We start from the raw sequence: 13,843 nt of genomic DNA, 5'->3' as shown, positions 1-13,843 counted from the left end.
AGCCTTTCTCCTTCTTCTTCTTCTTCTTCTTCTCCTTCTTCTTCTCCTTCTCCTTCTTCTTCTTCTCCTTCTCCTCCTTCTCCTCCTTCTCCTCCTCCTTCTCCTTCTCCTTCTCCTTCTTCTCCTTCTCCTTCTCCTTCTCCTTCTCCTTCTCCTTCTCCTTCTCCTCCTCCTCCTCTTGGCCTCCATCTTCTGCTGTGATGGTGGCACTTTTGGATTGGTTTAGAGTAGAAGCTCAGTGTCTAACACAGGTGATCGGTATTGGGAAGTTATGGTAATATTTTACAGGTAGTTTTTAGTATAAAAAGATAACACCACCACCCTGGGGCAGGGCAGAGTGCCTGGACTGTCTTGCTGAGCGTACCTCGGCAGGACAGGAGAAAGAATTTTATAGATAAGAAACAATAAACAACCTTGAGTCCAAGAAATGAAGAGCCCTGACTCCTTCAATCGCTGGGCTGGGAAAAGAGACTTTCTAATGAATATCAGGGTCACTGTGACCAGCAAGAGACCCCGAGACTGCCCAGAGAGAGCGACACCGACCCCACCCCGCAGCCCACACGGTTCCCAGCGCAGTGCCTGGAGCCACCTGCTGTGGCATCCCCACCTGTGCAGGTGTGCCGGGGCATCCCGGCCCCAATTTCCGTGTTGGCAGCGCTGCCCCGCTCCCAGCAGTCCCTTGGAGGTGAGCAGAACCTGGCAGCCGCCGCGACAGGAGGAGTTTGCAGCCCCGGCGTGGCTCTCCCTCCCCATGCAGCCCCTTGGCAGGGCTTCCCCTGCCCCCCGACATGTCTGAGCACGCAGCCGCCTCCAGGCTGTGCTTCCCGGGGCTGTGCTTCCTCCTGCAGGTCCTCCTCATCCTCCTGTTCGCGGTGTGGGTGCGGTACAGCCCCGAGGGCAGCCCCGGGCCGTGCCCCCCGCCGCTGAACTGCAGCCGCAGGAGCCAGGACCCGAATTTCCTGCAGCCCCGTGAGTACCCCCATGGCAGAGCCCTTCTGATGAGGGGATGGCGCTGGGTGTCACCTGCACACCTGGCACTGACTCCGGAGATACCAGAGAGGCACTGTCGAGCTGCAGGTTGGGGTGCTGGGGCTTCCCAGAGGGGTAGAGCAGACACGCTGCAGGGATTTCTGAAATCATTGCAGGAAAAGAGGGGAATTTGGGGCTGGGGTGTGTGTAAGAGCACAGAAGGGATCACTGAGTGCAGTGAAAAACTGCATTTCTTCATTCTATGAAAAAATCAAGGAATTTGGATCATCATCCCAAGCCTGGTAGGGAGCACAGCAGCTGCTCCGGGCACTTCAGAGCTTCTCAGCTGGGGTTTGTAGAGCCAGGGGGTTCACACTGAGCCCCTTCCACAGAGCACTGCAGGCTTGGGGTGCTGGGGCTTCCCAGAGGGGTAGAGCAGACACGCTGCAGGGATTTCTGAAATAATTGCAGCAAAAGAGGGGAATTTGGGGCTGGGGTGTGTGTTAGAGCAGTGGAGCTCAGAAGGGATCACTGAGTGCAGTGAAAATCAAGGGATCATCATTCCATGCCTGGCAGGGAGCACAGCAGCTGCTCCTGGCAATTCAGAGTTTCCCAGCCAGGTTTGCAGTGCCAGGGGATTCACACTGAGCCCCTCCACAGAGGATTGGAGTTCAGAAGGGATCACTGAGTACAGTGAAAAACTGCATTTCTTCATTCTGTGAAAAAATGGGATCATCATCCCATGCCTGATAGGGAGCACAGCAGCTGCTCCTGGCACTTCAGAGCTTCTCAGCTGGGGTTTGTAGAGCCAGGGGGTTCACACTGAGCCCCTTCCATGGAGGATTCAAGCTCAGAAGGGATCACTGAGCACAGTGAAAATCAAGGGATCATCATCCCAAGCCTGGTAGGGAGCACAGCAGCTGCTCCTGGCAATTCAGAGCTCCCCAGCCAGGTTTGTAGTGCCAGGGGGTTCTCACTGAGCCCCTTCCACAGAGCACTGCAGGCTTGGGGTGCTGGGACTTCCCAGACACGCTGCAGGGATTTCTGAAATAATTGCAGCAAAAGAGGGGAATTTGGGGCTGGGGTGTATGTTAGAGCAGTGGAGCTCAGAAGGGATCACTGAGTGCAGTGAAAATCAAGGGATCATCATTCCATGCCTGGTAGGGAGCACAGCAGCTGCTCCTGGCACTTCAGAGTTTCCCAGCCAGGTTTGCAGTGCCAGGGGATTCTCACTGAGCCCCTCCACAGAGGATTGGAGTTCAGAAGGGATCACTGAGTACAGTGAAAAACTGCATTTCTTCATTCTATGAATAAATGGGATCATCATTCCATGCCTGGTAGGGAGCACAGCAGCTGCTCCTGGCACTTCAGAGCTTCTCAGCTGGGGTTTGTAGAGCCAGGGGGTTCACACTGAGCCCCCTCCAAGGAGGATTCAAGCTCAGAAGGGATCACTGAGCACAGTGAAAAACTGGGGATCATCATTCCAAGCCTGGCAGGGAGCACAGCAGCTGCTCCTGGCACTTCAGGAGCTGCAGAGCTTCTCAGGTGGGGTTTGCAGTGCCAGGGGATTCACACTGAGCCCCTTCCAAGGAGGATTCGAGCTCAGAAGGGATCACTGAGTGCAGTGAAAAACTGCATTTCTTCATTCCATGAAAAATTGGGATCATCATTCCATGCCTGATAGGGAGCACAGCAGCTGCTCCTGGCAGTTCAGAGCTTCCCAGCCAGGTTTGCAGTGCCAGGGGATTCACACTGAGCCCCTTCCAAGGAGGATTCAAGCTCAGAAGGGATCACTGAGTGCAGTGAAAATCAAGGGATCATCATTCCAAGCCTGGTGGGGAGCACAGCAGCTGCTCCTGGCACTTCAGGGTGTGCAGAGCTCCCCAGCCAAATTTGCAGTGCCAGGGGGTTCTCACCGAGCCCCTTCCAAGGAGGATTTGGCTCGCTGGGTGCTACCAACGGGGTCTGCATCATCCTGCTGCATGCTGGGCATCACTGCAGAGCTCCTGCCGGGGCTCAGGGGCTGCCGCTGGGTTTTCTGAGCCACAGGCAGGGTTGGCAGCGGGACAGGAGCTGCAGAGCGCCCCGGCAGAGAGAGAGGAAGGAGCAGAGCCGCTGGGTGGGAGCTGCAGCAGGTTCTCCCGGTTCCTGCTGCCCACGGAGCCCCACCCTGCAGTGACTCACGGAGCAGCCCGCCCCACAGCTGTCAGCTGGAGAGGTGCAAAGGGCACCCAGCCCGAGCAGGAATCCGGCCCCACATCCTCTGCTTTGCCACCAAATGGTGCCAGACTGACCCCAGTTCTCTGCTCATGCCCTGAACTGGGACATGATGCCTTCAGGGGTGCTGACATCTCAGAGCCACTTTGGTGCTGCTCTGGTGGGTGCAGACATCTCTTGGCCACCCCAGGAGGTTTCTGTGCTGTGGGGTGAATGTGCTGAGGTTTCTGCACAGTTGCAGATGGGGTGGCTTGGAGAGGCTGCAGAGGGTGACAGCAGGCAGGGGTGGCTGTCCCTGTGCAGGTACAGAGCAGGCAGGGGTGGCTGTCCCTGCACAGGTCACAGCAGGCAGGGGTGGCTGTCCCTGTGCAGGTACAGAGCAGGCAGGAGTGGCTGTCCCTGTGCAGGTACAGAGCAGGCAGGGGTGGCTGTGGCTGTCCCTGGCACTCCCATTGCAGATCTCCAAGGAAGATCTGTAGGAACCCAGGACATCCCTCTGGCTGTCCAGGATGGCCAAGACCCCTGCCAGAGGGCTCAGGGAGCCTGGCACAGAGCCCACAATGCCTGTGGGGTTTTGATTATGACCCATGGAGCAAGTCACCAACCTTAGATGAAGATCAGCAAGCCAGGACAGTTTAAGTAGAATATTAGTGAATTTATCACAGGGTGAAAAATAGATTTGAGGGTTTTTGGTATGGGGGTTCAGGGGGCAAGATGGAGGAATCTGGGCATGTCCAGCCTTTCTCCTTCTTCTTCTTGGCCTCCATCTTCTGCTGTGATGGTGGCACTTTGGGATTGGTTTAGAGTAGAAGCTCAGTGTCTAACACAGGTGATAGGTATTGGGAAGTAATTGTAAATATTGTACAGGTAGTTTTTAGTATAAAGACATAAAACCACCCCTGGGGGCAGGCAGAGTGCCTGGAACTGGGCCTCAGCAGGGCAGGAGAAAATTTTTTATAGATAAGGAACAATAAACAACCTTGAGAGCGAGAAATGAAGAGCCCTGACTCCTTCTTCAAGTGCTTGGGCTGGGAAAAGAGACTTTGGAACTTTTCTTGGGGTCACTGTGAGCAGCAGAGATGCCCACAATCCTCCACCCTGGCTCCAGCCTCACATCAGGTGCAGAGAGGCTTCAGCTCCCCAGGCCCGGGGGTGTCTCAGCCCTGGCTGGGTCCCCTCAGGGCCCATCCCGAGGGTGTTTCCCTCCCTCAGCACCCCCAGAGCCATCCCTGTGCCTCTCCCCCAGCAGGGTTTCGGGATGTCCACGTCCAGGTGCTCCTCAGCTTTGGGCTGCTCGTGGCCTTCCTCAGCCGCTGTGGGCCGGGCAGCGCTGCCATCATCATCCTCATCACAGCCTTCTCCATCCAGTGGGCTATTCTCATCCAGGGCATGCTTTACTTCTCCCTCGACGGCAAAATTTCCGTGGGAGCTCAGAGGTAAGGCAGGAGGGAGCTGCTGAGCCCAGCCCAGCCCTGGCACACTGGCTCCCTCCTCTGTAAAACTCGGGGCTCTGCTTTGGAGGAGGATTTTGCAAGTGGGAAGGGGTTTGAATACCGCTGTAAGAGCCTAAATGAGAGATGTGGGACTCCAGGTGGCTCTCCAAAATGCAGTTTATTGTATCCAAAATCCAGTTTATTGTATCCAAAATCCAGTTTATTGTATCCAAAATGCAGTTTATTGTATCCAAAATGCAGTTTATTGTATCCAAAATCCAGTTTATTGTATCCAAAATGCAGTTTATTGTTTCCAAAATGCAGTTTGTTGTATCCAAAATCCAGTTTATTGTATCCAAAATGCAGTTTATTGTATCCAAAATGCAGTTTATTGTATACAAAATGCAGTTTATTCCATCCAAGGTGTTACAGCAGTCCAGGGTCGTGGGTGACAGAGCTGTGCCCACAGCTGTCAGCTCCAGCTGCAGGCAGGCCTGGACACCCTTTGGTTTTGGTTAGAATGCATTATAAACTTTCCTTTTGGTTACAATGCATTATAAACTTTCCTTTTGGTTGCAATGCATTATAAACTTTCCTTTTGGTTACAATGCATTATAAACTTTCCTTTTGCTTACAATGCATTCTATACTTCTCTTTGTTGAGCATCTTCATACATTAGAACCAATCTCTACCTTAACTTTTATCTCTAGCCTATCATAACTGCTATAATTACCATATTCATGTTACTGCTCTCCAATCACTCAAAGTCAGTACATTACAGTTTAAGCCAGAAGTTGTTTTTCAGTTTTCTTGCAGTAGAAAATTCTGAGACCTTTTTTCTACTTGCACTTGGCTGACTTGTTTGCCTGTGCTATCTTTGTGCTTGGTAAAAACATCTTCTTGTCTGGGGTGGGTTTATCCTTTGCTCTAAGCCATAAAAACCCTTCTAACTAACATAAAATACCCTTGGCCTCCTTGCTTATCCAGTCAGACTGGCTCTGCAATTCTTTTCTTCTGTATCAAAACTTGCTTCCATCTCTATTCATTCATCAGACTCTACATTTAAAATCTTTCTGCCAAGCACACAGACCTGTGAGACTTTCCTGTCAAACTCTCATCCTTCCCAACACAAAATAGTGCTGGGGTCATTGCTGGCTGCTGAGGCTCGGCTGGGTTTGGGGTGTTTGTGTCCAAACCCAGACATTTTCCCCTCTGAGCACTTCCCCACCCCACTGGAGCAGCCTGGAACACCCAACTCACCCCAGGGTGCAGGAGATGATGGTTCCCCCCTGTCTCTGTCAGGGTTTGGGGAAGAACTGAGCAGCTCCAGCCTTGGGGAAGGTGATTCCTGAAGGGTTTTGTGCTCATTCTCTAATGGGCAACTGAAGTTCCCCAGGTGAGCAAAGAGCCACCTCCTGTGTCCCCACTGTGCCCAGCAGTGCTCCAGGCTTTGGGCTGACAGGGATGGGGCCATTTCCTGCCTGTCTGGGCACTTTGAGCACCTGAAGAGGGCAGAGGAGGCTCCTTTTCTGCCCCAGCAGAGGTGAGGGGTGTCCTCTGAAAGAGCCCAAACCAAAACTGGGCATGGAGAAGGTCAAAGCTGTCAAGAATTCCCCTCCAGAAAGCAAGGAGCAGCTCTCAGGAGGTAGACCCAGCACTCCCTCAGCTCTTCTTGCCAAATTCTTGAGACTTTCTTGTCAAACTTTCATCCTTCCCAACATCCCAGCCTGGCAAGGGCTGTGTGAGCACTGCCAAGGGATTTAGGGGCGCACTCTGGCCCTCAGTGCCTCAAGCCCAGCCATCCCTGTGTCACCAGCACCACAGGGCTCTGCCTGCTCGGCTCCTGATCCCTGCCAGCTCTCCCCAGCCCCTGTGCTCACCCCTGTGCTCATCCCACACTCTTCCTCTCCTTCCCAGCCTGGTCAGAGCTGATTTCTGCACTGCAGCTGTTCTGATCTCCACTGGAGCTCTTCTGGGCAGGGTGAACCCTGTGCAGATGCTGCTGCTGGCCCTGCTGGAAGTCACCCTGTGCACCCTCAATGAATTCATCCTGCTCAGTCTCATGGGGGTGAGTCACCCACTGCGAGAGGCCCTGGGTTTGGGCTCCTCATGACAAGTTCTGCCTCATCTGGAGAGGCAAATCCCTCACCCTGTTGCAGTATTTGCACTGGTTTGGGGCTTTCAGTTGTTGGTTTCCTGGGTCTGGGTTGAAGGCACTTGAGACAGTAATTCACATTTGGATTTAGGTGTTTATTATTTGTTATCAGTAAAACAGTCTCACTACTGTGAGTTGGGCAGCTTTTCATTAGAAGGCACAATCTGGCCAACAATCTCTTGTCACAAGGTCTTTTAAGACTAAACTATCCAATTAAGAGCTGACACCTGGATTATTTTCCCTTTTAACCCAATAACTGATCCCAAAGACCCCACAATGAGGACTTTTCTGCCCAATTACAAAATGCTGGAAGTCACCCTGTGTACCCTCAATGAATTCATCCTGCTCAGTCTCATGGGGGTGAGTCACTGGCTGGGGAGCCACCAGAAAGGGAGTGGCCCTGGGTTTGGGCTCCTCATGGCACGTTCTGCCTCATCTGGAGAGGCAAATCCCTCACCCTGCTGCAGTATTTGCACTAAGTTGATGTTGGTTTCCTGTTTCCTGGGTCTGTATTGAAGGCACTTGAGACAGTAACTCATGTTCACACTCAGGTGTTTGTTATTTGTTATCAGTAAAACAGTCTCACAACCGTGAGTTGGGCAGCTTTTCATTAGAAGGCACAAAATGGCAACAATCTCTTGTCACAAGGTCTTTTAAGAATAAACTATCCAGTTTATAATTATTTTCCCTTTCAACCCAATATCTGATCCCAAAGACCCCACAATGAGGACTTTTCTGCCCAATTACAAAATGCCACCCAAACCCATGAAGAAGAAGGAAGAAGAAACCCAGGATGACACCCTGTGCCCTCCATCTTGCACACTAAAAACCCCAAACCCTCAATTTCTCACCCAGTGATCCACCTACACTACTCTCCATAATCTATTTCACACTTTTGTGGGTTCCAGTCTATTTTGAAATCCAGGAAACTTTCTCCATGGATGAGGGTCAGAGTCAGTGCTGCCCTGGGGGTCAGGGCAGCCCAGAGCAGGCACAGGAACATTCCCAGTGCTGCCCTGGCTTTCCACATCACCTCAGCTCCTGCACACACTTTCCCCATTTTCTGCACTCCCCAGGTGAGCGACACAGGAGGCTCCTTGACCGTGCACACCTTTGGTGCTTACTTTGGCCTGATGGTTTCACGGCTCCTGTACCAGCCCCACAAGGACAAGAGGAAGAGGGAAGAGCAGCAGGATAAGGGGCACCAGACGGGTGCCTTTGCTGTGGTTGGTATGGAGCTCACATCTACAGCCCCTACAGCTGCTGGTGGAAGGGTTGTCACCAATCTGAGGGTGTGGCTTTGACCAGGAGATTGCTGCAAACATCAAGGCCAGATGTCCTGCACCACCCTCCTCTAGAAAAACCTTTTCCTTGTGTTCTGCCTGCACCTCCCTTGTGGCCACGTGTGTCTCTTGGCCCTCACAGGAACGTTCTGTCCCCCAAGGGATCAGCTCCAGCACCAAGACCTGTTCTATTTCCTGCAGGAACCATCTACCTGTGGATCTTCTGGCCCAGCTCCATCTCCACCACCACTGTCCACCACAATGCAGAGAACTGGGCAGTGCTCAACTCCTACTTTTCACTGGTGGCAAGCACTGTGTCCACCTTCATCCTCTCTCCTCTCCTCTACGAGGAGAGCACCCCAAGGCTGGTAGGTCCTCTCCTGGGACAAACCCACATCCTGCCCTGGAGGAATAGGCCTGAACACACCCAGGGCAAAAGGGGAGGCCTGTTAGGCTCATGAAGAACCAATTTGTGATGGTGTTCACAGGGGTCTGAGGATGAGGGACGAGATGAGGATCTGACTCCATGTTTCAGAAGGCTTGATTTATTATTTAATGAGATATATTATTGTCGCAGGCATCTTTTATGGGAAATCCTTTCCTTAGGATTTTTCCTCCTGAGAAGCTGAGAGGCCTCAGGAACAAAATGTAAACAATGGTTATCTGCTGCTGTGGAATGCAACAAGTAGATCTTTGATTAGTCCATGTTAGTTGTTTCTAATTAATGGCCAATCACAGTCCAGCTGGCTCTGACTCTCTGAGACACAAGCCTTTGTTATTTTTTCCTTCTTTTTCTATTCTTAGCCAGCCTTCTGGTGAAATCCTTTCTTCTATTCTTTTAGTAGAGTTTGAATACAATATATATCATAAAATAATAAATCAAGCCTTCTGAAACATGGAGGCAGATCCTCATCTCTTCCCTCAACCAAAAACCCCTGTGAACACTGTCACAAATTATAATAAAACTATACTAAAAGAATAGAAGAAAGGATTTCATCAGAAGGCCGGCTAAGAATAGAAAAGGAAGGAATGAATAACAAAGGTTTGTGGCTCGGACAGAGAGTCTGAGCCAGCTGGGCTGTGATTGGCCATTAATTAGAAACAACCACATGAGACCAATCCCAGATGCACCTGTTGCATTCCACAGCAGCAGATAACCATTGGTTACATTTTGTTCCTGAGGCCTCTCAGTTTCTCAGAAAGAAAAATCCTAAGGAAAGGATTTTTCAGAAAATATCCTGGCTACACCAATTTGAGGAAGGCAAACCCCCCCTCCCAGTCCCCTGCTGGTGCTCTCCATGGAGCCAGTTCCCCTGACCATGTCCTGCTCCATCAGGTTCAGATCCAGGATGCCACCCTGGCTGCCATGGCCGTGATGGGCATGGCTGGGGAGATGCTGCTCACCCCCTTTGGTGCCCTCATCGCAGGGTTTCTGGTTGGCCTCATCTCCTCCCTTGGCTTCAGATTCTTCATGGTGAGTCCCCAAGGATGCTGATCCCAGCACGGGGATCTGCTCCCAAACCTGCAAACACAGGGCTGAACCACGGCCCCCCTGGAGGCTCCAGCCCACCACCAGCTCTCCCCTGTGCTCTCCCCAGCCTGTTCTACACTCCAAGCTGAAAATCCAGGACACCTGTGGGGTTCACAACACCCACGGGCTGCCCGGGGTGCTGGGGGCCCTGCTGGGGACGCTGCTGACGCTGCTGGCCACCGCAGACACTTTTGGTTACAGGTGAGAGGAGCCAGAACTGGGGATGCCAGTGCCTTGATGCACCAAGCTGGGGCCACCAGAACCCCTGAGATCAGGGCTGCTCCACTCCCCTGTTACAGCAGCGCTTTAGGAGCCATTACCCAGAGCTGTGAGCCAAACAAAGCTCCCCAAACCAGCAAACTCCCCAAACAAACCAGCTCCCCAAAGCCTGTCTCCTCTCTGGCATGCAGGTTGGAGCTGGTATTCCCACTGGTGGCCCAGGGCAGCCGGACAATCACTGACCAAGCACTCCTGCAGCTCGGTGCCCTGCCCCTGACCCTGCTGCTTGCAACGCTCGGGGGCTGCATCACGGGTGAGTTTTGCCTCCAGCACAGAGGGATGGAGGGCGTGAGGGGCAGGGAATGGATGGGTTTGGGGAAAAGGGCAGGAGCACCCCCAAAGCAAAGCATCCCCATCAGGCAGGCCGGGCAGAGCCCAGGGGTGCTCAGCACTGGGCAAACCCAGCGGAGATCGGGGCTCCCCTTGGGGCTGGGGTTCCCTTGTGGGGCCGGGTCCATCCATGGGGCTTTACTCCCCTCTGGCCGGGGTCCCCCCCGGTCTGTGCTCCCCCCGGTCTGTGCTCCCTCTGCTCTGTGTTCCTCCCCATTCCATGTCCCCCTGTTCTGTGCTCCTCTCTGTGTCCGGGGCTCCCCTGAGGCTTTCCCCAGATCCGTGCGCCCCCCGGTCTCGGCTCCCGGTTCCCCTCGGCTCTCCCCCAGTCCCGGCTCCCGGTTCCCCCCGGCTCCCCTCTGGTCCCGGCTCCCCCCGGGGTTTGAGCTCCCCCCACGGCTCCCCCCGATCCCGGTTCCCCCCGATCCCGGCTCCCCCCGGTCCTCCCCGGCTCCTCCTGATCCCGTTTCCCCCCGGTTCCCCCTAGTCCAGGCTCCCAGTTCCCCCCCGTTGCCCTCGGTCCCGGTTGCCCCCGGTTCCCCCGGTCCTGGCTCCCTCCCGCTCCCCCCGGTCCCGGTTCCCCCCGGTTTCCCCGGCTTTCCCCGATCCCGGTTCCCCCAGTCCCAGCTCCCACCGGGTCCCGGCTCCCAGTTACCCCCGGCTCCCCCCGGTCGGTCCCGGTTCCCCCCCCCCCCGGTTCCTTCCCGGTTCCCCCCTGCTCCCCCGGTTCCCCCCGGCACCCCCCGATCCCGGCTCCCCCTTCTCCTGACTCCCCCCAGTCCCGGTTCCCCCCGGCTCCCCCCGCCCCCTGTCCCGGTTCCCCCCGGTTCCTCCCACTCCCGTCTCCCCCCGGTGCTGGTTCTCGGTTCCCCCCAGTCCCGGTTCCCCCCGGTGCTGGTTCCCGGTTCCCCCCAGTCCCGGTTCCCCCCGGTTCCCCCCAGTCCCGTCTCCCCCCGGTGCTGGTTCCCGGTTCCCCCCAGTCCCGGTTCCCTCCAGTCCCGGTTCCCCCCACTCCCGTCTCCCCCCGGTTCTGGTTCCCGGTGTCCCTCCAGTCCCGGTTCCCCCGGTTCCCCCGGTGCCGGTGCCGCCGCTGCCGCCGCTAGATGTCAGGGGAAGCCCGGGCAGCGGCCGCCCCGCTCTCAGACGCCCTCGCCCGGCTTTGGGTGTCCTCAGGAGCCCTCCTGAAAATCAACGTGCTGAGGTGCTGCCCGGCCGCGCTGTACAAGGAGAACCCCGGCTTGCGGGAGGTAAAGCTGCGAATTGTTGGTTAAAAGGGGTTTTGGGTCTCAAGCAGCGGCAGGGGTTGGTATTTCCCCCCAGCTCCCTCCTCTTCCAGCAGCATTTAGGAGAGCTGCAGTAAATGTCCCTGGTCATGGACTCAGAGAATCCCTGACTCGTTTTAGGTGCCCTCTAAAAGCACCAGGTCCAACCGTTCCACTGCTGCTGAGGCCACCACTAAACCATGTCCCCAAAAATCTGTTAAAAACCCCTCCAGGGATGGAGACCTTACCACTCCCCTGGGCAGCCTGTGCCAGCACTGGACAATTCCAGTGAAAGAATTTCCCCCATATTCCATCTAAACCTTCCTGGTGGAAGCTGAGCCCCCACGCAGCCCCAATCTGCCCTGAGCAGGGCCCATTTCTGCCCCTCTCTTGTCTCCATGCAGGGCCCATTTCTGCCCCTCTCTTTTCTCTGTGCAGGGCCCATTTCTGCCCCTCTGTGCAGGGCCCATTTCTGCCCCTCTCTTGTCTCTGTGCAGGGCCCATTTCTGCCCCTCTCTTGTCTCTGAGCAGGGCCCATTTCTGCCCCTCTCTTGTCTCTGTGCAGGGCCCATTTCTGCCCCTCTCTTGTCCCTGGTGCAGGGCCCATTTCTGCCTCTCTCTTTTCTCTGTGTAGGGCCCATTTCTGCCTCTCTCTTTTCTCTGTGCAGGGCCCATTTCTGCTCCTCTCTTTTCTCTGTGCAGAGCCCATTTCTGCCCCTGTCTTGTCTCTGTGCAGGGCCCATTTCTGCTCCTCTCTTTTCTCTGAGCAGGGCCCATTTCTGCCCCTGTCTTGTCTCTGTGCAGGGCCCATTTCTGCTCCTCTCTTGTTTCTGAGCAGGGCCAATTTCTGCCCCTCTCTTGTCTCTGGTGCAGGGCCCATTTCTGCCCCTCTCTTGTCCCTGGTGCAGGGCCCATTTCTGCCCCTCTCTTGTCTCTGGTGCCAGGCCCATTTCTGTCCCTCTCTTGTCTCTGTGCAGGGCCCATTTCTGCTCCTCTCTTGTCTCTGGTGCCAGGCCCATTTCTGCTCCTCTCTCGTCTCTGTGCAGGGCCCATTTCTGCCCCTCTGTGCAGGGCCCATTTCTGCCCCTCTCTTGTCTCTGAGCAGGGCCCATTTCTGCTCCTCTCTTGTCTCTGAGCAGGGCCCATTTCTGCCCCTCTTTTGTCTCGGGTGCAGGGCCCATTTCTGCTCCTCTCTTGTCTCTGAGCAGGGCCCATTTCTGCCCCTCTTTTGTCTCGGGTGCAGGGCCCATTTCTGCTCCTCTCTTGTCTCTGAGCAGGGCCCATTTCTGCCCCTCTCTTGTCTCTGAGCAGGGCCCATTTCTGCTCCTCTCTTGTCTCTGAGCAGGGCCCATTTCTGCCCCTCTCTTGTCTCTGGTGCCAGGCCCATTTCTGTCCCTCTCTTGTCTCTGTGCAGGGCCCATTTCTGCCCCTCTCTTGTCTCTGAGCAGGGCCCATTTCTTCCCCTCTCTTTTCTCTGAGCAGGGCCCATTTCTGCCCCTCTCTTATCTCTGAGCAGGGCCCATTTCTGCCCCTCTGTGCAGGGCCCATTTCTGCCCCTCTCTTATCTCTGAGCAGGGCCCATTTCTGCCCCTCTCTTTTCTCTGTGCAGGGCCCATTTCTGCCCCTCTCTTGTCTCTGGTGCAGGGCCCATTTCTGCCCCTCTGTGCAGGGCCCATTTCTGCCCCTCTCTTGTCTCTGGTGCAGGGCCCATTTCTGCCCCTCTGTGCAGGGCCCATTTCTGCCCCTGTCTTGTCTCTGTGTAGGGCCCATTTCTGTCCCTCTCTTATCTTTGTGCAGGGCCCATTTCTGCCCCTCTCTTGTCTCTGAGCAGGGCCCATTTCTGCCCCTCTCTTGTCTCTGTGCAGGTGCCTGAGGAAGGATCTGACCCCAGTGCAAGTGGAAAGGAGGAGCTGGGCAGCAGCACCTTGGTGTGATGACCCCAAAGCCCCTCTGAGCTCCTGCACCACCAGGGGTGTGCCACGGCCAGTGCCCCTTGGTTCTGGCAGCCTGAAGCTTCCATCAGGAGCCAGCCAAACGTTTTGGGAGCAGCTGGGTGTCCACAGGCCTCTGCAGGGTGAAGAGGAGCTGCAGGATCCCTGTGCTTGCTGTGGGAGCTGCCAGGGTCACCTCAGGGTGTCCAGGCTTGGCTCAGCCACTCCCCCTCGCTGCTCCTTGCCTCAGTTTCCCCATCAGCTGCTCTCTGGGGGAAGGCAATGGGGAGAGGAGAGATGGCTGTGCTGGGGAACGGGCCCAGGAGGCTGAACAGAAAGCAGCAAAGACTTTGTACAGATATTTGTGCACATAGCAATTAAAATATATGGATTTTTTTTTGTAACTTCAGGATTTGCCCCTGAATTCTCACAGCACCTGCCCAGCTCTGCTGG

General features: G+C 55.2%; 1 protein-coding gene across 1 annotated transcript; it reads left to right on the top strand.

Moving 5' to 3' along the window:
- Positions 1–788: 788 nt before the first annotated feature.
- RHBG (Rh family B glycoprotein) lies at positions 789–13,794 on the top strand. Its single transcript, XM_071456939.1, has 10 exons — positions 789–969; positions 4,436–4,622; positions 6,537–6,687; positions 7,851–8,004; positions 8,259–8,425; positions 9,394–9,531; positions 9,656–9,789; positions 9,999–10,120; positions 11,371–11,444; positions 13,325–13,794. The coding sequence occupies exons 1-10, from the start codon at positions 789–791 to the stop codon at positions 13,391–13,393; spliced, it is 1,377 nt and encodes a 458-aa protein (XP_071313040.1). The 3' UTR covers positions 13,394–13,794.
- Positions 13,795–13,843: the final 49 nt, after the last annotated feature.

The sequence above is a fragment of the Agelaius tricolor genome, unplaced genomic scaffold (genome assembly GCF_023055355.1).
Source record: "Agelaius tricolor isolate 1412-34295 unplaced genomic scaffold, bAgeTri1.0.p SCAF_66, whole genome shotgun sequence".
NCBI lineage: Eukaryota > Metazoa > Chordata > Aves > Passeriformes > Icteridae > Agelaius > Agelaius tricolor.
This window is presented reverse-complemented; position numbering and strand designations above follow the sequence as displayed.